Source organism: Phaenicophaeus curvirostris, chromosome 1 (genome assembly GCF_032191515.1).
Source record: "Phaenicophaeus curvirostris isolate KB17595 chromosome 1, BPBGC_Pcur_1.0, whole genome shotgun sequence".
NCBI lineage: Eukaryota > Metazoa > Chordata > Aves > Cuculiformes > Cuculidae > Phaenicophaeus > Phaenicophaeus curvirostris.
Window position 1 is genome coordinate 50,804,389 of NC_091392.1, and position 24,101 is coordinate 50,828,489.

General features: G+C 37.7%; 1 protein-coding gene across 11 annotated transcripts in view; it reads left to right on the forward strand.

Annotated features, from left to right (window-relative positions):
• Positions 1–24,101, forward strand: part of NAV3 (neuron navigator 3) — a 563,826-nt gene that overhangs the window by 497,778 nt on the left and 41,947 nt on the right. For 8 of the 11 annotated variants that reach the window (XM_069858034.1, XM_069858023.1, XM_069858043.1 and 5 more), the window contains 7 exons: positions 1,192–1,897; positions 3,430–3,918; positions 10,211–10,252; positions 12,573–12,733; positions 14,788–14,976; positions 18,407–18,459; positions 23,203–23,226. In XM_069858034.1, coding sequence (XP_069714135.1) covers positions 1,192–1,897; positions 3,430–3,918; positions 10,211–10,252; positions 12,573–12,733; positions 14,788–14,976; positions 18,407–18,459; positions 23,203–23,226 — 1,664 coding nt within the window. The remainder of the gene's footprint in view (positions 1–1,191; positions 1,898–3,429; positions 3,919–10,210; positions 10,253–12,572; positions 12,734–14,787; positions 14,977–18,406; positions 18,460–23,202; positions 23,227–24,101) is intronic. The other 3 variants (XM_069858001.1, XM_069858061.1, XM_069858071.1) reach the window with 3 other exon arrangements.

Genomic DNA, 24,101 nt, shown 5'->3' on the forward strand with positions numbered 1-24,101 from the left:
ATGTGGATGCAGAAATTACACCTGTAATAGCAATTTAAAAGGGAGATACTAAAAGGCTTACCAAATGCCAAGCTGCTTCCCATATCTGTTTTGCTGAAGATGGGCAGGTAGACGCTGTGCAACACAGAACTGAGGCCTTAATTTTTAAAGCATATACCGACAGTCTGTGCGTTCACTGTGTAGGAGTCTGATCCATATCTTGGCATGTGCGTGTGTTTGTGTAGCATAAAATGCACACTGGATAAAAGTGTGGCTGGATTTAGTTCTGACTTGTAAGTGTTGCTCTTTATTACAGTTTATTTGCTTAGGAGAAATCAAGCCAGCCGCCTCCAAAACTTCCATAATCACTTGAAGAGTGAATTAAATACTTCATTATGCTGAATATTTGTTCCTTATTAGGTGCATACAGTAGGTGCTTGAAGAGAAATTAGAAGAGAAATTATATTTTTTTGTCTGTTTGTAAAATAAGAAGAGGATATTTTCTTTTAAGACAAAAGAGAATATGGTATTTAAACCTTTCTGAATGTCATAATAGCATTAGGTAGAAATAAATGAGTATATGTCTGTGCAGTATGGAAGATAGCTTCTCAGAAAATAAAAAATTTGGAAAAGATATCAAGTGTATGACAAAGACTATGAACACATGCAATTGTTACTGTTATAGATCAAGACAATTTGTGCCATGATAGCATAATCTCTCCTTGATAATTTTATGTAATTAAAGCCAGAACAACCTTACCAATAAGCTAAAACATGTAATCAGTGAAAACCAAAGAACTCAACAAGTTCCACTAACTTCTACATTCATAATTAATGTCCTACTTCTGTAAATGTTATATGTCATATTCTATTTTCAAATATTATTTATTTCATACAGAAATACTATTAACAGCAAAAAACTTCGTAGTTCATTCAGGATAATTTTCTACGTCTATGCTCTCCAGCTTTATGTGAAAGTGAAAGTTCTCAGGGGAATTTCAAGCTTCAATACTTAATGCTTACCTATAATGTGTCATACCTGCTACTGACTGCTGATGAGAACTAAAGACCAAATTGATTAGTTTTCTTTGAGTAATTTTTCTATATGTGTATTTTTTTCATTTTGAAATTGTAACCATATAGTGTTAAAATTAGATATTGAGATATTTCAGCATAAACACAAGTGACCTTTTCAAATATACCTTTATTTAGGAAAAACAGATGATGCAAAAGCTTCAGAAAAAGTGAAAACACCTTTGAAAGGAGCCTCCATTCAGCGCTCTCCATCAGATGCAGGAAAAAGCAGTGGTGATGAAGGAAAAAAGCCTCCCTCTGGCATTGGAAGATCAACTGCTACTGGGTCCTTTGGATTCAAGAAGTCTGGGATGGGATCTTCTACCATAATCACCACAAGCGGAGCAACAATCACGAGTGGGTCGGCGACTCTAGGAAAAATGCCAAAATCTTCAGCCATCGGTGGGAAGTCCAATGCAGGGCGGAAAACAAGCTTAGATGGTTCCCAGAACCAGGATGATGGCATCCTGCATGTAAACTCAAAGACAACTCTGCAGTATCGAAGTTTGCCTCGCCCATCGAAATCCAGCGGCAGTGGGATCCCTGGCAGGGGTGGCCACCGTTCCAGCACCAGCAGCATTGACTCCAATGTCAGCAGCAAGTCTGCAGGTGCTGCTGCCACCAAACTGCGAGAGCCAAGCAAGATTGGATCCGGGCGGTCCAGCCCTGTCACCATCAACCAGACAGACAAGGAAAAAGAGAAAGTGGCTGTATCTGATTCTGAGAGTGTCTCGCTCTCTAGTTCCCCCAAATCCAGCCCAACTTCAGCAAGCGCTTCTGGCACACCAGGACTTAGGCAGCCAGGGTCCAAATACCCAGATATTGCCTCACCGACCTTTCGAAGGTTAGTGCTTTTCTATGAATTCCTGAAGTTGCAGTATATAAGGCAGAGATTTTCAATGTGTTAAAGCACTGGGCAGAAAGTCTTTTTAAGGGCATATTTTATTGCAAACAGAAAACCAAGTTAAAAAAAAATGAAAGGGTCATGTTTTGTCACAAAATGCAATTATTTCTTTAATGTCTAAAGACCTCCCCAGATCTGAAATGGCTGTTCCTTGAACTCTTTGTATTGTAGGTACATTCCTATAACAACATTTTGCAGGATAGTAGAAGTTGGATGTGGTGATCCCTATGGGTCCCTTCCAACTTGAGATATTCTATGATTTTAAGTTGTTACTGAATATGAAGGCATAAAAAAGTTTCCTCCTGCACTGTGATAAAAACACTCTGTTACTAGAAAGTCAATGCCATAATAGCCTGGTTGGAGAACTGAAGAGCTATACAGATACATAAAACATTTACTTTCGCTTTGCTGGCAGCTTCAGCTTTTCTACATCTTTCATACCCACCCACCCTCCCCTCCCAAAAAAAAAGAAATTAATTTTCAATTGGAAATATCCTATTGTAGCAGTTCTGGAAGCATAAATCTCGGTGAAGTATAAATTCGAATGGAGCATTTGCACCGTTGGAGAAAAAAGCCAATAGTGCCCTCTCGTGCATAGTTACCAAAACAGCATCTCCAGGCTGCTGGGGAGCTGCAGCTGGCTTTTGTAGGCTTGGTAATAATTCAAACAGATTCTTATGTTGTTAGCCATGATTACTTCACATCACAATAAATTTTGCATTTATTTCTTACTAATATATGAGCTGCACCTTGACTGTATCTTAAAATATTTCCAGCGAGACATTAAGCCATCATGCAACCTGTTATTTCAACAGTTTTAAAGCATTTAGGTTTTGTTTTTTCTTCATCATTCCTGTAAATTTTCTTCTACAGAATTGCTAGAAGCAATTATATGAAGTACACCTCTGTCATGACTTTCCTTGGGGTCAAACAGAGCCTTTTTAGCTCTGGTGCAGTTTATTCTGTCTGAATGGCTGCTACATGACTAGTGACTGCATGACCATCTGTGCAATACAACAACAAAGGGAAATTTTACACAAATACTTAGATGTTTATTAAACAATGAAGGATTCCGCAAGTGGTTTTTGCAATCATTTTAGCTGATTTGAGAAGTAAGGGGTTTAAAAGCTAATGGCTTAGCTGTAGAATGCTTAAATACTGAATTTGGGTGAAAGTGTAATCTGTTTATGCACTAATAAGACAAAAACGTGACTATTTTGCTTCTCTCTGGGAGAGTCTGTATGTGCAAAGAGCACATCTGAACAGGAGTGAATGAGAGCTGTTGCTAATGAAACAAACTCTGATATTGTGATATGCTTAAGCAAATTTAATTTTGCGATGCGGTTGATCAACTAGGTAGGCATGATTTTAGTAGCGGTAATTAAAAATGTGTAGTTTGGCTCTTAGGATGTTACGCCATTAATGTTTAATGTGGCTATTAGTTTCTCTAAAGCTATTTGTTTTACATTTAGGTTGTTTGGTGCCAAGGCAAGTGGTAAAGCTGCCTCTGCACCCAGTACTGAAGGTGTGAAACCCACATCGGCAATGCCCAGCCCTAGTACCACATTGGCACGGCAAGGCAGCCTGGAATCGCCATCCTCGGGCACAGGCAGCATGGGCAGTGCAGGTGGGCAAAGTGGTAGCAGCAGCCCCCTCTTCAGTAAACCTTCGGACTTAAATGCAGATGTTGTAAGCTTAAGTCACTCCTTGGCTTCCAGTCCCGCCTCAGTGCATTCTTTCACATCAGGTGGTCTTGTCTGGGCTGCAAACCTGAGCAGCTCTTCAGCGGGCAGTAAGGACACACCAAGTTACCAGTCCATGACTAGCCTTCACACCAGTTCCGAGTCTATTGACCTTCCTCTTAGCCATCATGGCTCTCTCTCTGGACTGACAACAAGCACTCAGGAGGTTCAGAGCCTGCTCATGAGGACTGGAAGCGTCAGATCTACTCTTTCGGAAAGGTGAGCTTCCCTATAGATACAGTGACCACAAAACCAGTGAGAGGCAAAAGGACAGAAGCCAAACCAATAAACCCTCCTCCTGTTTTCCTGAAGGGACACTGTCTAATTAGCAAATTAGTCCTTTGTGTAAAAAAGGAAGGAAAGAAGAAAAGAAAGCCGAAAGGCATTGGGAAGTTGGGAATCAAATGCCTTTTAAGGTTTTGCAAGCACTTTTTCTCTCTTGAGAAGTTTTTTTGGTTCCCTTGTTCTGGAGAACAGCCAGAGAAAAGGGGAAAATTGTCTAATTAAAAGCACATCTAACAGCCACATAGTGATTACGGCATGCTGGATCTGCCTTCTGTCCCAGCAATTGGCATCTCCAAAGCTGTATCACTGCCCTCTTGCTAACATATCTCCAGCAGTGGAAACCCACCACTTTTTTCCCCAGTGGCTCAAAGCACAGGGAGAGCTGGTGGGCCTGCCTTCACCTGACCGTTCTTGCCTTAAAATACTTTGCCCTGGCAAGCTGCTTTGTACATAGTAATCATTACATGGATTCTTACTAAAATGCAGTTTCATTAGCAGAGAGGCATTTCACAAGATGAGCCCCTCGCTATATGCAAAGTCCTGGCAAGTGTCTGGAACAAAAGAAAGCAATAAAGGAATTTTGTCCACTCTGTTAAAGGTCTTTTTGATATGCTGATGTTTTACCGTTTACGTTATGCTCTAAAGATGTGCAACCAATCTGATGCAGTTGTATCAAGATTTTTTTATTATGATTTATTTGTTTGTTTATTTATTTATTTATTTATTTATTTAATTAATTTTGTGAAATGTTTATTTGACTTTTGCAAGAGACAAAAAAGTAATCTCGGCTAGGCAGTAAACATTTTTCACTTCCCGTGAAAGTTTTCAAGACCTGATAATGAAACCCTTATCTTACCTGGGGACTGAAAAGTCAATATTAAGTATCGTATTTATCTTTGATCCAAAAATCAAAATTACACTGAATCAGTCAGAAATATTTTAAATGTTTTAAGGTTAAACTTTTTTTTTTAACTACACAATCATTTATTGGAAAAAAAGATCTTTTATATACAATGTTAAGATTTTTTTCCCTTTATATAAAACCAGAGATTTTTTTTCAATACCAATCCTTTTCATGGAAATATTTCACTTTCAGTGAAAAAAAATCAAAAGTAACAACAAAAAGTAAAAGTATTACTATATCAGCTAAAATCACACCTCTTACTGGTATAATTGCAACTTGTAATTTGCACTGTGCCTTCAAGTTTTAAATAGAAATTTGTGTTGTGTGCCATGAACCGAATGTGATGATATTTCTTAGAATGTTAATTATTAATATTTAGCTTATTAAAACTTTCACTAATATTTAGTGCTACATGTATTGATGATGAGTTCAGTAGAATGATGTGGAAGAGTATGAATTTATGCCAAAGATTATATTTCTACAGAGGATGTTAGACTTCGCATTTAAAATGTTAACAGTTTGGCATAAGCTCCTGAGCAACCCCTACTACTAATACTTTATGTATTTTTTCAGTGACTTAATTTCAGTGGCTCCAAATACTTTGCCTTTGGCAATTGTTTCAAGTTTCAGATTTCTTCCTATGGGTATATTATGACTGAAGTCCAGAGAGAGCCGTTTATCATGTTGATCTGGCCTCAAAACAAATACACGTACCTAGAGAAAATGGTGTGATTTCTTGAATGACATCCCCAATAGCATTTTTGCAGTTTGATTTTTCTGAAAGGTCTGTTACAAGTGCTGTATTATTTCTAAACTGTTTTATACATTAAAACCTACATGCATCAAAGTATTTTTTCACAACAAAAGCATTGGTTTGTAATGTTAGAGATAGATACTTTTGACAACAGATTACGTCCTTTCTACTTTGTAAACTCAGGTTATATTTGAGATGTCTCTGGCAATAGGAGTTGTAGACTGGCATGGCGTAAGAAATCGTCTGCAAAGAGTCTTATTCTTTTTCTTTGGTCACTTTAGAGCCTCCAAAAGACTAAATGAGCAGTCTGTATAGTGGGATATAGTAATACAATGTAGAGGCAAAATCAAAAAGAGTAAAGCACAAAATGAGATACAACTAGAAAGTGACATAAAGTCTATACAGAGAAAGCCTGTGGAAAGCTAAAAGAAGAGAAAGCTATTAGCAGATTATATGAATAAATATGGTTTTGCTTCATTGAAGCATTAACTGCAATTTGATAGCTAAACTTCATTTAATGGCAAGCATGCTAAGAGGGAATGAAAAGGTTATAGATCATTTCAGTTTACTGTTCCTGATGAACTTTTCACTTCCCTGCTTCAGAAACAGTCTGAAATAGTCCTGCAGTCATGAGGGCTGAAAATGAGCTTTCAAAGGGTCTGTGCTGAGGAAGGAGTGAGGAGGGCTGGGATGGAGGACCACCTTGCCTTGGTTCCTGGAAGGATACAGAGAATTTTAAACAGAGTGAGTTAAGTAACAGATAACATGGGATTAGTCATTAAGAGCCTTTAAAATAAGACTAATTTAATTCATTTGCAGGAAAAATGACTTTGTGAGTAGAGGAAAGTAATTAGTAGATACAATAAGAAATCCTGAACTTAGTAAGTCTTATGGTGCTATTTCAAATAACACTTTCATAAGCAAATGAGTGAAATAAAGTAAGGTGATTGATTGACTGGTAGGTAAAGAGTCATCAAAGACTACTTATCAATGGTTTCTTAGCCTGAAGGGATATAACAGGACAGGATATATTTGCACAGATACAAAATGGAAAAGAAAGGAGGCAGTGTCTAAAGTGTTGTAGTGCCATTGGTGGAACGAAGTGTTTCCCAGCATTTTAAAAATGAAAGTATTACATGTAAGTCTTAGGAAGTAGTTACTTCATTCTCCTTTTTTATGTTAAAACTTGAACTTGGAGACTTTGGAACATCAAGTTTTAGGAAAGAGTTGATGCAACTGGAAAGAACCTAGAAAATGAGACAAAAATCTCGGGGTGCATCTGCTTTTTGCTAAGGAGCGTAGCCCTCAATTGCCTTCAAAAAAGCAGTCACCTGCTATGAAGAGAGCAAATCTGCAAGGTCTCTGCTACATTTGCTGACACATCCGTCACTCCAGGGATGATCAAATGCTGCCTACATGCAATCTTCAGGCTACGCACTAAGCCATGGTATGGCATAAACATAGAGCTCCCTGATAACAGCTGGCTTGATACATTGTCAAAGTTCTGTGTCATTTGATGAGATTCTTTTGCATTTTAATAACCAGAAAATAGGTTCTGTAAATACTAGCGAAATATTTGTCTTTTCAGCAAAACTGGCATCTCCCTCCAGACTCTTGATGGTTTTACACTAAAAGTATTTATTTAGACAAGTTGACTGTTGTCATATCAGTGTAACTCCTTATGTGGAAGGACACTTGTATTTTATTTTACAACAATTTAGAGGGGTTAACAGAAATTATACAAGTATTTATACTCTAAAATAAAACCATCTACTGGGGTTAATTGTTAAAATATTACTGCTTTAATTGATAACATTTTCCATGCGGACACATCACCAATAGTTCTATTGAATCCTAAACTGCTGTTGGGCATTGCAGATCTGTGTCTTTCTTCTGCTTGGTCTGAGCAACATAGCAAGGGATGCATAAAAAATGAGGAAATACAGGAACTGTAGGTTATCTCAATGGCAATACAGTTATCTCAATGGCAATAATGGCTGAATTTTAAGATTAGCAGAGGGAAAGTGGTTTCTAATTATGTGACTGGCTTGCTTTGGTTTACTTTAAAGGAATGTTTAGCTATGGGGACCATAAAATCACAGTAAAATCCACTTAAGCTCTTCAGGACTTCCGATTGTTTTAAATCATCATCATAGTTTATGGTTGTGGTTTGAAGGTGTGAAAGAGTGCATCATGTATCAAGTTTTCTTGTGTGCTCAGCCATTCATAGAAACTCATTTGTAAGAGCCATATCAGCTTGGCTCAGCCTGTCCTAGATCTCCCTTGGTGCTTCTTAGCTTTGCAACAATTAGATATAAGCCAAGGATACGGCATTATGACCCTTTCCCATGTTAACCTTAGCACCAAGGGCAGGTAGGATATTGAGGACTGTAAGGCTCCCTGTAATTTTCCCCAAGGAACTTGCAGATGATTTCAGCACTGCAAAATAAGGAAAAGATAAAGCGGAGATACAGTGGGGTTGATAATGTCAGCCTACATCTGCATACATCTTCCTGCAAGACTGCTTTTTGCAACTGACATGGCAAAGGGGAGTTTCAGGAATACTATGATATTCTCATCTTCGTCTTGTATCAGCATTTGTTTTGAGCTGAAGAGGCAGATTTCCATGTAAGCATTGCTTCTTTCAGGAAAGGACTGGGGTTTTTTCATATCTTTAGAGATACTAAGGTCAGTTCAGTTCTATTTACCAAAAATACAGTTTCTGTAGGAGTAATATACCCACGTTTTGGTGAAGGAATGCTTTCAGATACCAAAAAGATATGGGCAGTTATTGGGCTGGTAGTTATATGGAACCATGGTTAATGGTTTCATGCAATTATCTGAAATCTAGGAGCATCTTCATGAAATTTAGTATTTTAAAAACACAGAATGAATGTTTGCTACACTCACTTTTATGTAGTTGCAATAACTCCATGCTCATGTTGAATATTCACCCCTATTTCTTTTGAGTATCTGACTTTGAAAATGTTTTAGTGAAATCCTATGGTCACTACTAGCTTATTTATCTGACTTAATTTTAAATTTTGGCTTGTGGATTGTTTTAAAGGAGCATCGTTTGGTTCCTTTATTTTTTAGATAATATGTTATAGATTATTTTGAAATACATAGAACTTCAAGTTAAAGTAGTAGAAAATGTATTGTTCATTAGGATATTTGAAGTATTTAAAGAGGAAACTGGTGTGGTTCTTATGATGATGCTTATTTGGTTTGAAATTTAGAGATGCGTAAAGGTACATGAAGGAGACCTTATTGCTCTCTCTAAGGAACTAAAAAAAAAAAGTGATTCATGCATTCAAATTTATGTTGCATTTTTACCAGCCATTCTTGGTCCTATTAGTTAAGTTGGGAGCAAAATGCTGGAAATGACTACTCTCATATGGATTGCTGGGACTGTGCTGAAATCCTATGTTTATCCTTCCACTTGCTTACTCCCCATGCAGAACAAGCTCTTGATTAAACTAGTAAAATGGCTTATAAAACTTTCTGGTAGTGAAAGTGGTTTACTTCCATTAATCTGAGCACTAAAGGTACTAGATGTTTAATACCAACAGTGTTTTCACTGCCTACACCTGCTTGGATCAAGATTACGTGACAGTAAGGTGCCCAGCATTCCGCGCACAATGGAAAATGACTTTTAATAATGACATGAGAGTTTTCTTGCATAGGAATGGTCCTAAGGTACTGTTGATCTCAGAGGTGTGATTATGATATGTAATACGGAATCTTTCTAAAACCATTTTGCAATTTAATCCATATGGTGATGCTAACTTTCGTTCTTAACATTGCAACACTTACTTGATGAAAACTAGTTCAAATTCAATCCACGCTAGTCAGGGACAGAGCTACCAAGTCTTTATGAGGAGATGCCCAAATGACTTATTCAAATGACTTATTTGCAGTAGGCCTAGTGGGTATTGTCTTAGTGATGGGCTTTAAATTAGAAAAACTTCAGCCGTAGATTTCTGGTAATCGTCCATTCTGCCACCGTGTTTGTGGAAATATGGAACAGCATTGCTCTGGTGCCACTTTTCACTGTCCCCATCACCTTGCTATGTGAGCCCCACAACAACAGAAAGCCAGCTATCTGTATATCTATCATGTTTTTCTGCATGCAGAGCTGTCATTTGGCTTCTGGCAGTGCCATGCGGCCTCTTAGCAGGTGCCACAACCTTCATTTCTTTCGGAAATCTATTGGCATCATGGGCAGCTGTGAAAAATAAAGATTCATACTGTGACCATATGATTCTCACACAGATTGCAGGGTGAAGCTGTAGGAAGGTTAGAAATGGTAAGGAAGAACTTCCTTCTGACTTGAACAGTCTCCAAATTACTATTGACCCAGACCAGAGCATATCTGAGTGAAAAATGAATGTCAAGCAGTTTGTGTCCTATTGTCCCTCCAATGAGTCAGGGGTTTATCATGAAAGATATATTAAAAAAGCATTAAATGACCTTCTGTTATGCATACAAATCTAGACCTTTAAAGTTTGTAATTCTGAACAGTCCTGTTTACTGTATTTCCTTAGGGATTTTTTTTGTTTTAACAGCATACAGCTTGACAGAAATACACTACCCAAAAAGGGATTAAGGTATATATTTCTTTAAGCATGACTGCAGCTTCTCTGTTTTCCTGTAACCTTTTCTACACTGTGTTTCCTTTTCTTTCTCCTTTTGTTGATCCTGTTTGCAATAGAATTCTTGGTATTTAAATTCAAACCAGAAAACACAGATTTTAACAATGGACTTTCTATATCCAAATCTGCCTAATGAATAAATTTCCTTTAATGGAAAGTTTTATGGATATTTTCTTTATGCAGTGAATCTTAAAAGGCATTGAATCCTAGAGAACTAGATGAGGCAGAACGAGATGCTGTTGCGATTCAATAGGACTAATTGTTGAAAACATTGAGAAGAACAAGGTTTTAGAGGTGGATCTGAACTTGAACTCTAAATGCAAACACTTATGCAATTTGAATTGAAAATCCAGTAAAGGGTAGGGTAAGAAAACGCTGATTTTAATATCCAAAGTTTTCAAGTATAAAACGAGCCATGCTGTAGCTAGTCTCCTTCTTCTGCTAGCATTGCTGAATAGGGACCAACTTTGTCCAACTTTGCTACTAATTCCCCACTAATTAGAGCTGTCTTCTTCACAGTAAACAGAAGTCATCCACTCTGTTCTTCGCTCCCCAGTTAAAAGGGGGGATCATTAATTAACTTGTCTGGTCTCGTTAGGCATGGCAGCCTATCTCCCTAATCCAGGAAGGAGATTTGGCAAGCAAAGAAATATGTGCCTGCACACAGACACTCTACAACTTTCCAGTCACTGAAATTACACCATTAAATCTCTTGAGTTACTAGTAAATTTTATGGAATTTTAAAGTAGTGCTAAGGTGTTGTCACTAGAAAGCACCTTCTGCTCTTCTGCACCAGCTGTTCCTATTAAGAATTTAATCAAATTTCCCGTTATCCCAAAACAATCATTTTGGATTCAGAGGGAATGGAAAAGCTGGAAGAGGTGAAAGAGGCATTGCAAAGGTACAATGGGATGATTGAGGTTTGTGGCTGTGCAACTGTAATGGTGGCTGAAAGCTGAAAGTGAAATGGAGCAGGAAAACAGCTTATAGGCATATAAGCCTGATCAGTTATCCGAGAAAGACCATCAGTTTTATTTTAATATGCAGAGATCCCAGACCAAGACCCAGATCCTGAATTCTCATGTTGCCGTCTTTCTGATCTGATAACCACTGGGTAACTCTGCTTTACCACATTTATAAGCAAAGATCATAGCTGTCTTTTTGAAAGGAGAAAGGAAGTAAATATTTAATCAGGACAAGATGTTTTAATGCTGTAAAATATTGTACAAAACCCCAAACGCAACATGAGAACTTACACGTTCATTTAATCTGCTTTCTAAGCAGAAATACTTGTGCCTCACAAGCCTGAAGCCAGAATATCAAAAGCCCTTTCTGCTCTGCTGTTTGGGGAACACTGATGACTCATGACAGTGGTTAGGAAGGTGCTCATTTCTTAGCAGGAGATTGTGCTGAATGAAGCAGGCTATTACAGACATTGCTGAAAGCAGTCTCTTGATTAAGACCCACAATGCTTGCATGTTTTAATATTTAACCACTGTCAGGATTGCTTTTCTTCCAGCCCAGCCAAAAGAGGCTGGGGCAGTGAGTTACCAGTTCTCCCTCTTAGCCCAAGTGTTAAGTTGCACTTATTTTATTGGTTTGCCATAGGAAACAGTCGATGAATGAATTGTTTGCCAGAATTCTTTCTTCCAGAGAATTTATTTCTGCTAATTGTGGATTTTTCCTACCTCTTTCCCACCACCTGTTTTGGGCAGGACATAAAGCCAAGTAGCCTTCAGAGCAGCAGATCATATTGTATAACCATGAGTAACTGTCCTTACTGTTGCAAACTCCTTATTCAGAGTTTTTGGCCTGTTTTACTCCTGTCTTCTAACCAATTGCCCACATGATCTGTAGCAGATGTAATTTTGTAAGCATCTACTCACATTTCTTGGCTTCGAGTCTGTCCGTTACCTATCCTAGCCGTACAGCTCCCGAGCTTTTGCATCAACCTGTACACTTCCTATAGCCTTGAAAATCCTTTCCTGTCAGCACAGTTGTCTGTCTTCTATGGTTTATTATAATATCTCTGCAAAGGAAGGGAAAGGTATTTTGGGGAGGGGGATAAAGAGAAAAGGGTCTTCAAGTCCTGTACTTTTTCTGTTGTACTAAGATTCTGAATTTAACCTTGTTAAAATCCCTGGTGATAATTACTTGAGTAGACTTTCCAAAGCTTTTGTTCTGTCTAACTGGTGAAGGGTAGTTACATGACACCTTTTTCTTTCCAAATTGTCACCTTGTCATTGTTTTAAGCATGTCAGCTGTGGTTTTTCAGATACACTCCATCATCCCGGCAGACGAGTCAGGAGGAAGGCAAGGAATGGCTACGCTCCCATTCAACCGGAGGCCTGCAAGACACTGGCAGTCAGTCCCCACTTGTTTCTCCTTCAGCTATGTCTTCATCTGCAACTGGAAAATATCACTTTTCCAACCTGGGTAAATGCCATTTCCTTTCACTCTTTCTCCCACTCTAGAATAGCGTCATAAAATTCAACCTTTCATATTTCTTAGATTGACAGACTTCATAATTTATATGAACATCTCTATCACCATATTGTGCCACCTCACTAATGCAGGGAAATTCACAGTAGTCTTCATGGCATAGGCCAGGGTACCTCCTCTTTTAGATACAGAGAAAAAGCACAGATTCTCTATGACTTGTTCAAGGAGAAGAAAATCTGAGGCAGAGCTGGAAATCAGCTTCTCGTTCAAAGTTATTCATCTTTCAGGATGTAGTCAGTAGGGTTCTTTTCAGTGATTTTAGTGAATGGCAACCCAGACACTAAACAATGCTTTTTTTCCCATATACAGGTTTACATTGACATAGGTCTTCCAGTGTGTTTCGCCAGCTGGACCTGGCTCTAGCTACACTGGCCCAATCCATGTCCTATCCTTGATTACAATACAATATTATAGGGTGTGAGTCACATTTTAGATTTATTTGATTACAAGTCAAGATTTAGATTTGACTCTTCTAAGTCTTGTTTCAAGTTAATCCAACAGAAACTTAGTTTTGTTAACAATTTTCTTTTTTTTCCTGTAACGTTTAATAAAAAAACATTTATTTTCACTGTTCTGGACACATACCTAGGTTCACAATGAGGTTTTGTATTTTAGGCTTTTACTGGGGAATTAGCAGGAACCTTTGAAGCATTCACACTCCCATCACTCTGTCACAGCTTATAGCATCTATAGGTTACAGTCACTCAAAAGCAATTTGATCAGACATACAAATGATGGTCTTTATTATATTTCGGAAAAAGAAGTGGAACAAAGCCACTTTTAAAAATGAAATTGGATCCTTGCTAAGCAAGCCACTGCTTTGAATTACCTCTGTGTACTTGCAGTAGTTTCAGACAGCTCTTTTTAAAGTGTTTCTCTCACTCTATCATTTTCTGCTTACAATTATCTTCTTTTTCTTTTTGTTCATAGTTCTTATACTCGCAGCAGAGAGCAATAAGATCAGAGGGGGGTGGTAACATTTATTTTCTCATTGTCCTTTTCTTGTTTCCATTATCATAACCCTGTGGATTAATTTGCTTTTACAACACAGTTGCTTTGGTAGTTTATGACATAAGGCATATCTTGCATGATCTAAAATAAAAGTCCAAATATGTAGGCTAAATTTGGGTAGACAGCTTTTCCTCCTAGGCACTGCATTCATGAGATCCAGGTGAACAGTAACTAGGCTTTCTTGCAAACAAACTTTGTAAAAGCTTGAAATATATTCATCAGCACTGTTCTGGAGTTCAACCATGAGTGATCAGAATATTCATACTTATTATCATAGAATAGAATCACCAGGTTGGAAAAGACCCTACCAGATCATCGAGTCCAACCATTCCTATATAGAATCATAGAATCACCAGGGCTTGTTGGCCATTAGATACCATTCAATCTTAAAAATCAGCTTTCACACCCAAAAAAACCTTAAAAAAAGGGTAGAAATGTGAACCTTATGAACGGTAACTGGAGTTGTGGATGCACAGAAGAAATTACTCCAAGGTGCACTCTGCAAAGCTGAGCCAATGTTTCAATACATTTTTTAAAAATAAAGAGAATCAGGGTATTCAAATAACCCTTTATGATGAGATTCAACTGGCCTGTAGTAGGAATATCAAAGGATAAATGTATTCACCATATGCCAATAAAAGATAGTCTTAAAAGCAGTCAGTAATATACGTACGTGATAACAATAAAAATGCAGAAACTGATTTAGTAGTAGAGCGACTAATAAAAAATACTTACAACTCCTTATTCCTTTTTAACTGCTAACTTTTAACTTTTGATTTTCTCCCATTGATTTCTGTCTTGGGCTGTCAAAGTGAACAAGTGTGTATTCAGACACCAGTGTTAGTGTTACTATGTGTTTTACAGAATTAGTCTCATCCCAGTCCAGCTTCTCATAGATCATCTTTTTCGCATTTCTGTGAAAGAACCAAAATTCATGTAATAGAAATGTGCTTTATTAATAAAGCTTTGTATTTCAGTGAGTCCAACCAACCTATCTCAGTTTAACCTTCCCGGACCCAGTATGATGCGTTCAAACAGTATCCCTGCACAAGACACTTCTTTTGATCTGTACGATGACTCCCAACTATGTGGCAGTGCTACGTCCTTAGAAGAGAGACCACGAGCAATTAGTCATTCAGGTTCATTCAGGGACAGCATGGAAGAAGGTAAGACTGAATTTACTGTTTGGGTCAATGAATAGACCCTGAAACCTCCAAAATGTAGTACAATTTTAAAATATTTCTTCTACAACATAAAAGCTTGAATAATTTTTTGAAGCCTTTGAAAATTCTGTTGAGCTGGACTAACAGGATTTTCTTACACCAGAGTGTGGAATATTTCTTTCACACAGTAATATGCAATGCTGTCTGTTATGTGTCTTTAAACCTTTTATCAGAAATTTTAGAAGCAAGCAAGCCATTCTTGGAAAACTATTTTATTATTTTTTCCTCTAAATTTCAAGTGTCTGAGCATACTTTGACAAGTACAATTCCATGCTTACTTAGTCCTGCGTCTGTATTTCCTTTTCTTAAGTACTACTTAGTATGCATTTTTGTATTCATTTGATTTCCCAACTTTCCTGCAGCCTCCTACAGCAAACACTATGCAAATTTCTGTATCTAAACTCTGGCATTTAATCTGACTTTAGTATTTTTTTAATGCAGATTATTACTATTGTACTGGTGTCTTTAATGCTATGTACAACACCTGGAACTTGGGGACTATTTTTTGTGCTGGTTTTGGGTTTTGTTCTTTTAACCACAGAACATCTAACAGCTCCTACTTAACTGCACTGTAGCATTTTCTTCAGCATTACATTTTCTGGTAAAAGAAGTCTGATTATTTGCAGAATTCCCATAAGTGCAAAGTTCTCACACTCTTTAATTAAAATAAACAAACAAAAAACCCACTGAAATTTAAAGGAGATTTATTCTGTAACATCATCTCATCAGTCTTGCTTACTGCTAAGTGATGACAGTATAAATGGTCTTTATAACAAGCAAATAAAAAAGTCTTCCCCCAGTCTCAAAGCTCATAGGTATGAGATAAAAGGGGGAACAAAAGTCCTAGATAAAATAATAGGCAACTAATACTTTTACTTTTCAATTTGTTCTTCTGTATTTTAGATGATATGTCAGGCAGACATCTGGGTATGTAATACTAGCAGCAGGGTGCAGGACAGATCAAGCTGTGAGTTGTCAGCACAGAGAGGATGCCTGACTGCACAGTAGCATATCATGTAATTCAAGGACAGAGATAACTACAGACCTTTTGCTGAGAAGCAGGAGAATTATCAGAGGAAACGTTGGTATAATAATAAAGAAAACAAGGCAAATAATTTATGCATAGAAAAAGAGGTGATAAATCTAGAATTTCAATAATAGGTCACTAGTGGCTTTGATGAAAGCTTTTTCATCGGTCATGTTTCATATCCAGCTGAGTGCATAACCGTGATCAACTTGAGTAAATGAAAGTCAGTGCAGCAATAATAAACAGTTTTCAGCAGTTTATGGTCATTAGAGATTAACATGAAATTATGCTGCTGGAAGGTCAAATGTATTTTATTTAAGATACAAGCTCTGAGAAAGCTTATAGTGAAAGAAGTGAGGCAATGAATAGAGCCACAATGTACAGGAGCAAAATGGGAGTTTAGATGAGAGATTTAAAGCAGAGGCTGAAAATCAGAGTTAGATGAAAGTAACAGGTTTTCAATGGTCAGTGTGCCACATATTTGTGGCAACTATTTACCCAGTTACACAAATAGAGTTAAAGTCTGTCTGGCTAATCCAAATATTCTTATATTGTCAATTTGGAATACAGATAAAAGAAAATAATTTATTTGCCAAATCCTGGCGTATTATAAATAGTAAACAAATTTCTATTGAAACAAAAAAAAGAAAAGAAAGAAAGAAAGAAAGAGTCTTCTTTAAAACTCTCTGTTAGTGTATCCATCCTCAGTAGAGTAATCAGAAGCAGAAGGGACCCCAAGTGGGGTTCCCCAGGGCTCAGTGCTGGGTCCAGCCCTGTTCAATGTCTTTATCAATGACCTGGATGAAGGCATCGAGTGCACCCTTAGCAAGTTTGCGGACAACACTAAGCTGGGTGGAAGTGTCAATCTGCTGGAGGGTAGGGAGGCTCTGCAAAGGGATCTGAACAGGCTGGACCACTGGGCTGAGTCCAATGGCATGACGTTTAACGAGGCCAAGTGCCGGGTCCTGCACTTGGGGCACAGCAACCCTGTGCAGTGCTACAGACTAGGAGAAGTCTGTCTAGAAAGCTGCCTGGAGGAGAGGGACCTGGGTGTGTTGGTTGACAGCGACTGAACATGAGCCAGCAGTGTGCCCAGGTGGCCAAGAAGGCCAATGGCATCTTGGCTTCTATCAGGAACGGTGTGACCAGCAGGTCCAGAGAGGTTATTCTCCCTCTGTACTCAGCACTGGTGAGACCGCTCCTCGAATCCTGTGTTCAGTTCTGGGCCCCTCACCACAAGAAGGATGTTGAGGCTCTGGAGTGAGTCCAGAGAAGAGCAACAAAGCTGGTGAGGGGGCTGGAGAACAGGCCTTATGAGGAGCGGCTGAGAGAGCTGGGGTTGTTTAGCCTTGAGAAGAGGAGGCTGAGGGGAGACCTCATTGCTCTCTATAACTACCTGAAAGGAGGTTGTAGAGAGGAGGGTGCTGGCCTCTTCTCCCATGGGACAGGGGACAGGACAAGAGGGAATGGCCTCAAGCTCCGCCAGGGGAGATTTAGGCTGGACATTAGGAAAAAATATTTCACAGAAATGGTCATTGGACACTGGAACAGGCTACCCAGAGAGGTGGTTGATTCACCTTCCCTGGAGGTGTTTAAGGCATGGGTGGACGAAGAGCTGAGGGGCATGGTTTAGTGTTTGATAGGAATGGTTGGACTCGATGATCCGGTGGGTCTCTTCCAACCTGGTTATTCTATGATTCTATGATTTTGTCTCAGTTTAGTTTTCAATGCCATTTTCAGAGAGGCCAGCGGTGGTGATTTTTGAATTGAAGTCTTTCATCTTCACTTGATGTTCTTGAGACTGGCTGTACTGAAGATTAGTTGAAATATGGCACTACCTCTCTCAGTAACTCCTTCACGCAGACTACAAATGCCAGGATGCAGGAGTCTGCATTGTGCTGAGGGGAGAAACCAACTGAGGAGAGCCTGAGAGCTCACCCAGGGAAATGTGAACTCTTTTGCAAAGCATAGTCTCTTATTAAAATAAGTTTGCTCACCTTTGAACAGATGTACAAACAACTCATCTGTTTTTTCCAGAGTGTATTTATCAAGTGATTTGTTGTCAGAACTGCAAAAATGACGCTTGGTTTGCTGATAATAATACTGAATCTCACTGGCTCGCTCTCCTACCTCATATACAGAAAAGGGTGCTTTTTTTTTTTTTTATATAGAACAATCTTTCTAAGTGCAGGAAAAAATATCAATAGTTTTTCTATTCTAACAGCTCATAGTTGCTCTTTGTGAAAGATTGGATCTCATTTTAAAAAGATGTTTAGTTACTGAGCTATGTGGGGGAAGTTTTATGCTTTTGTCAATATTTCATGTCGTTTTCCTTTTTTTTTAAAGTACATGGGTCCTCATTATCACTTGTCTCCAGCACATCCTCTCTCTATTCTACGGTGAGTATTGATATTTTAGAAAAAAATTTTGCCTGTTTCTTTTCTTGTTCATTGTTCATGAAATTTTCAATGCTTTGAGGATTAAATGCTTTAAAAGGATTAAAATTATACGGCAATAGAACAGTAACATTTATTTTCAACTTTAGTTATACTGTCATGCTATTTTAGAATACATTATTTTCATCTTTTTATGTAATTTGCTTAGAATTGCTTAAAATTACTTAATGTGTATTTTGAAAGCTAAAGGGAAGGTAATGGTCTGCCTTAAAGTGGAGGTCCTTATGCTGCTATAGTTGATAATTTTGAGTGAATTTTCCTGTTTTCAGCTAATTTTCTAATTGCACATTTTATAAAGTGTTTTTGTCCTGTCAGTGTTAGAAGTGCACCTCTTGAAAAACATAAGGTTGCCTTGATATAAGAAAGATAACAATTTGAATTTTAAATGTCTAGTCATCTTTGTTGCAAATGGCAGTACTTAGATGTTATTTCCCAAGAGAAGAGTGTCTTTAAAAAAAAATTGATCTTAATTAATTAGGTTAATTATACTGAGTAATAATTGCATTCTAGCTCAAACAGAAGTCCTGGGTTTGATTTTTTTTTTCCTCTGTTTTATAGTTTTGGTATTTTTGTTGAGGCCTTCTGCATAATTTGTTCTACTAAAAAGAAATCATCCATAGAGGAGGAGTTAAACATGTTGTGACATTCCCTGGGTGATGCACAACAGTTGCTTTGCAACCTGTTTGCTAACTACAGTTACATGCTTTTTCGTGGGAAAGCAACACACTAATCTGCTTTCATGAATAGTCTGTCTCCTCTCCATATTTTCAGGTGTTGAGTAGTGTCAGCAGACATGGACTGACATGGGAATAACATGAACTTCTCACTCCAGAGCCAAAACCAGTTTTTGCCTGGGAATACCAAGCCCATGCAGTCTGACAAATTTGTAGATTTCGTAGCTCAGTGCTAAAATTGTGTTAGCTTGGAAAGTAGGTTGCGTCCATGCACAATGTCTACTGCAATGGTACCTCTCCTAGTTCTGTTTAATCATAAAAAGGTCTATACAAGGGCATGTCTAAAACATCAGGTACACAGGTCTGTCCAGGCCTTAAGCACCGAGTTAAAAACCGTTCCAGTCCAAACAAGTCCTGAGTTATTTTGAAGGGGTAGAAAGTGCATATGAACTAGCTGCATATGAAATATAGTTAACATTCAAAGCAGAGCTTTTTACTTATGTTTCGGTAGTTGAAAAATCTTTACTACTATTTCCCTGTCTCTGGGATGCTATTATCAGTTTGCAGGGGTGCAGTGTCCAAAGTTATAATAAAAGCTTTGATATCAAGATTTAGAAGACTGTTATGAAACTGATAGATGATAAAAATCAAATTATAAAGTGACACAGGATGCTTTAAGCACCCAATCAGTCAATAAGTCTGAAATTCCTCTGCTCTGATGTTATGTAATGTAGCAAGACTTTACTAATACTTACTATTTGTATAACCTGCTATCATTCAAGATTACCAAGTATCTTGGCAGCATTTCCTAAACCCCACAATATTAAAGAATGGTATTTTTCCTGCAAACAAACTTTAAACTGTTTACTCAAATTCATAATGTAAGTCTAATCTTCTGAACTATCTAACTGAGAATTGTGAATTCACATTACAGGTAAGCCCTGCACCATAAGTTATGTATTATATATAGAAGATAATGGAAGTTACAGAAAAATCTGTAAAGGGCAAGAAAGGAATTAGTCTGACAAAATACTAGAACTGACCTTTAAGGATGGGGCTTTTTATCAATATTTCCTCTGCTTAATCCCTCTCATCCTGTGAAAAAAGTTTAAACTTTTCAGCAATCAATCAGAAGATGATGCACAAATGGAACATAGAAACATAAAAGGTCATCAACTGGTATCACACCAGCTGAAAGCAGAGAACAATGTTTCATTGTTCGGTGATATGGTGCAGTGCCCCAGTTCCTCCAGAAAGAGATAGCTTCATAGGGTTATGGATCGTGTAACTCACAACTATTTATAGATCCAAGGAGGAGTACAAGAGCATTTTTACCTTACTTAAGCAAACCATGATCAATAAGGAGGAATTCCAAAGTGGCTCGTTTTCAATAAGTATTTCAGTCAAATATATTTATCAGATTTCTCAAGCATTGCCTTAATCCTTGGTGCTAGTGTTTTTCTGCAGCCTAATCATAGAAGATATTCAGACAAAGCACCAAATACAGATGAAGATCTTTATGTGTTATTACCAGAGGATATCTGAAAATCTTGAAATTATTCTCTGAAGATTGCTTCTTTGAGAATTAGAATATGAGAATCAGAAAAACATCTCATGATTTGCTGCCATTGCAATGAATAAGTCCAATGAGACAGAAGTTCTGTGTTCAGTAATATTTTCTGTATTTATTGACTTTCTCCTTGATTTGTGTTCAGATTTTCAGGACTTACTTGAATAGATTGAAAATCTAGCTTGTAGAGATACACATGTAGGGAGAAAAACATTTGGTTTTGCAGAAAATTATGGCATGTAAGAGACCTTAGTGTACTGTAGGACTGAAATATTGGTTCAGTTTTGACAGTGAATATATCTAGCTCTCAGAGAAGTTGAAAAACACACGGTAGTATAAAGTATGACAGACTGACAGACTTCCTGCAATTTTCATCTCCTCCTGCTCAGTAGGTGAGACACTGCAATTTGCACATAGTTAATTGCTATATTTCTCACACTGGCTTTCAGCTTTAGCTACAGTTAGAATCCCTAGACTTTATTAACCGTGCTAAGCCAAGTTCAAAGGAGATATGTAAGGACACATAATTTGAATGTTAGTATTTTAAGTCTCCAAGAAAAAGAAAAAAAAGAATCCTTGCAAAAATGGGATGCGTGGATATGATGGCAAAAAAACCCAAAATTATTTCCTTCTAGATTATTCTGAACCAAAAGCTGAGATCTGGGTTACAATGGTATAAGCATGAACAGTTAAGAAAAAACTTCTCAGATGTATTTGGTTGTGAGATTTTATTTTTTTAAGTTGAGTATGCCCAGAATCCTCTTCTTTGTCTTTTGTTTACCTGTTCCACTACCCACAAAAGTTGACTTGTGGGAACCACCTTGCTGAACTCTGTGAGAGGGGAAATGTTTCTTTGTACAGTGAAAGAGTAATCTGGTAATAACACGTAGCGCTGCCTCCGTCTGGGTGGCAGTGGTCTAAGGATGAGGGACCGTATCCCCATGTGCCAGTTTCAGGAAAAGCTCACCAACCCTCAATTTTTATTTTCTTTTTGTTTTTCTTGGCACTGGAGAATTCACAAGGGCACATGGTCTTTTTCTGATCCCTCTGTGGCTTTACATGAACTATGTATAATGAGAACAGAATTTCAATTTTTCCTGTAGGCAGATCTCCTTTTTGCAAACATAGATCAGCAAGTTAGTATCAATATGTGTACCACATCAGTGCTGGTAAATAATACAATCATAATACTAAATATTCCCATGTAGTGATGTACCAGGTATTACAGTAGTTTCAGCCAAGAGTCGTTCTAAGTGTTGCACGGGGAAATACTATAACACTGCAGTCTTTTCTCAGTGACTGTTAACAGATAATGATACATGGAAAGAGGCATTTTCTAGAAATATTCTCCCTGTATGCCAGGTAAAGAAAACATTTCTATAATAAATTATTAAAATTCCAACAGCACATATTAATTTTTAATAACATGGATACTGCCTGATGCCAGGGAATCTTCTAAGGAACTCCTGTCTTGAGTTTTCTTTGCCTTTCTGGTGCTATCTGCAGTTAATTCTTCTACTCACATTTTTGTTTTACTGCTTGCTTCTCTTCAAGACAATATTACACTGCTTCTCTGAACTTGGGCCACCTCAAATCATAGGGTGGATTGATTTCCAGTACATTAACTGATTCTTATTTTATTTTATGAGATGGTTCCTATCTTATGGCACACTATTCCTTTGCATTAGAATCCCACTGAAGGAACATTCTTCTGTCCACCAAGTCCCTTCTACATTAGACTACTCCCATGCTTACAAATTTAGTGACTTTCAAAGTTGTGCCTTGCAATAATTTAGTTTCTTAGCTTGTTGAAAAAGACAACAGAGTAAATGGCATCATTATAAAATACATATCAATTAAATATTATTATTAACTCTAAGATGAAACTTTTAACATGCCTTAATAGCCCTTTATATTTTAGTCAGTACTCTGTATGAAAGAAATTATTTTAAAGTGCAACTAACTGTCTCCCCTTACCTTTCTCCCCGTATTTGTTTCACTGGTGTGCTGTCAACTTCTCTTAGTAAGGTTTAGTCTATTAGGACTATTGCTTTGTATATGGTAAAGAAAACCACAAGTCCAGGATCCATAATAAACATTACAGTGTAAAAGTCTGCTGGAACAAACTGAAGTCCCTGCAGTGACAGCATAGCAAATTTTCTTTTGTATCTTAGAAATGTAGCTGCACTTTCTGCAGTTCTATTCCTGTTCTCCCTCTATCCACTGTTTCATGTGTGCTGGGAATCTCTTTGGGGTTTCAGCTGGAGCTTTGCCAATTAAGTTGAAAAGAATTCCATTTATTGTTTTTACTGCATACTTTTCTTAAATGTAATGGATCCGTGAAGCTATTCATTTCACTTCAGTGTAGCTGGCTTTTATTTTCTATTACGGCAATTACGCTGCAGTCAGTTTCTAAGCCATTTCTTCTTTGTTTTCTTCCAGGCAGAAGAAAAGGCACATTCAGAGGTAAGAACTTTTCTTCATTTTTATTTTTATGTATTGCATTATAGTATTTTAAAGTTTATTTTTTACCTGCCATGGTTATACTGCTGAGTCACTGGGAAAAATATACCCTCTTTGCACCACTTCTTAAAGAGTATGCGGCTTCTAGTGCACTAGAAGTGTTTTCTTAGAATTGTGCTGAAGAATGCCTGCTGGCTGAGGTTCTGAAAAGGTGAAAAGAATTGATGAAAGTGGAGGAGTAGTGATATGTCCAATTTCAGACTTAATGCCACTCTGTACTGGATCTAAGGGACTGTGCAATTCAAGGTAATGTGCTGCCTTTCAGGAGAAAAATGCTTCAAATGTTCACTTTGAACTTGTCTCTGTTACATTTTGCATCATATTAAGTTTCAGAAACTGACCACTTTGATGGATTTTGGAGCAATACAGATTGATTTCAGATATAAATCAAATATGACATGGAGAACAGCTTCTTTCTCCTCACAGTGTGTAAGAATGGGTGGCAAGCACAGGTCAGCAGCTGGATACAATTACAGCCTTTCTCAAAAATGTAGTCCTTGTTGTATTAAAAGGGTCCCAAGGAGTATCAGCAATAAAATGCAGCACCAGGGAGCGGACCTCAACTTCACAGAGCTACATGCCTTCCAGCTCCTGCATTTACACTGTTCCTATTTTTACTACTCTAATCAGAGAAAAAGTCAACTCAAAGATATTTTGAGGAATTTGTAGAAATAAGCATATTCTTCCTTACTTGCCATGGTATATTTCAATATAATTTCTACCTGAATTTTCTAAGTTCTTTCTCTGAAAGTCAAAGCAAAGGAACTAAAGCAGCGTGTCATAGCTCAGTACTGTAAATGACAGTTCCTCATTTCATT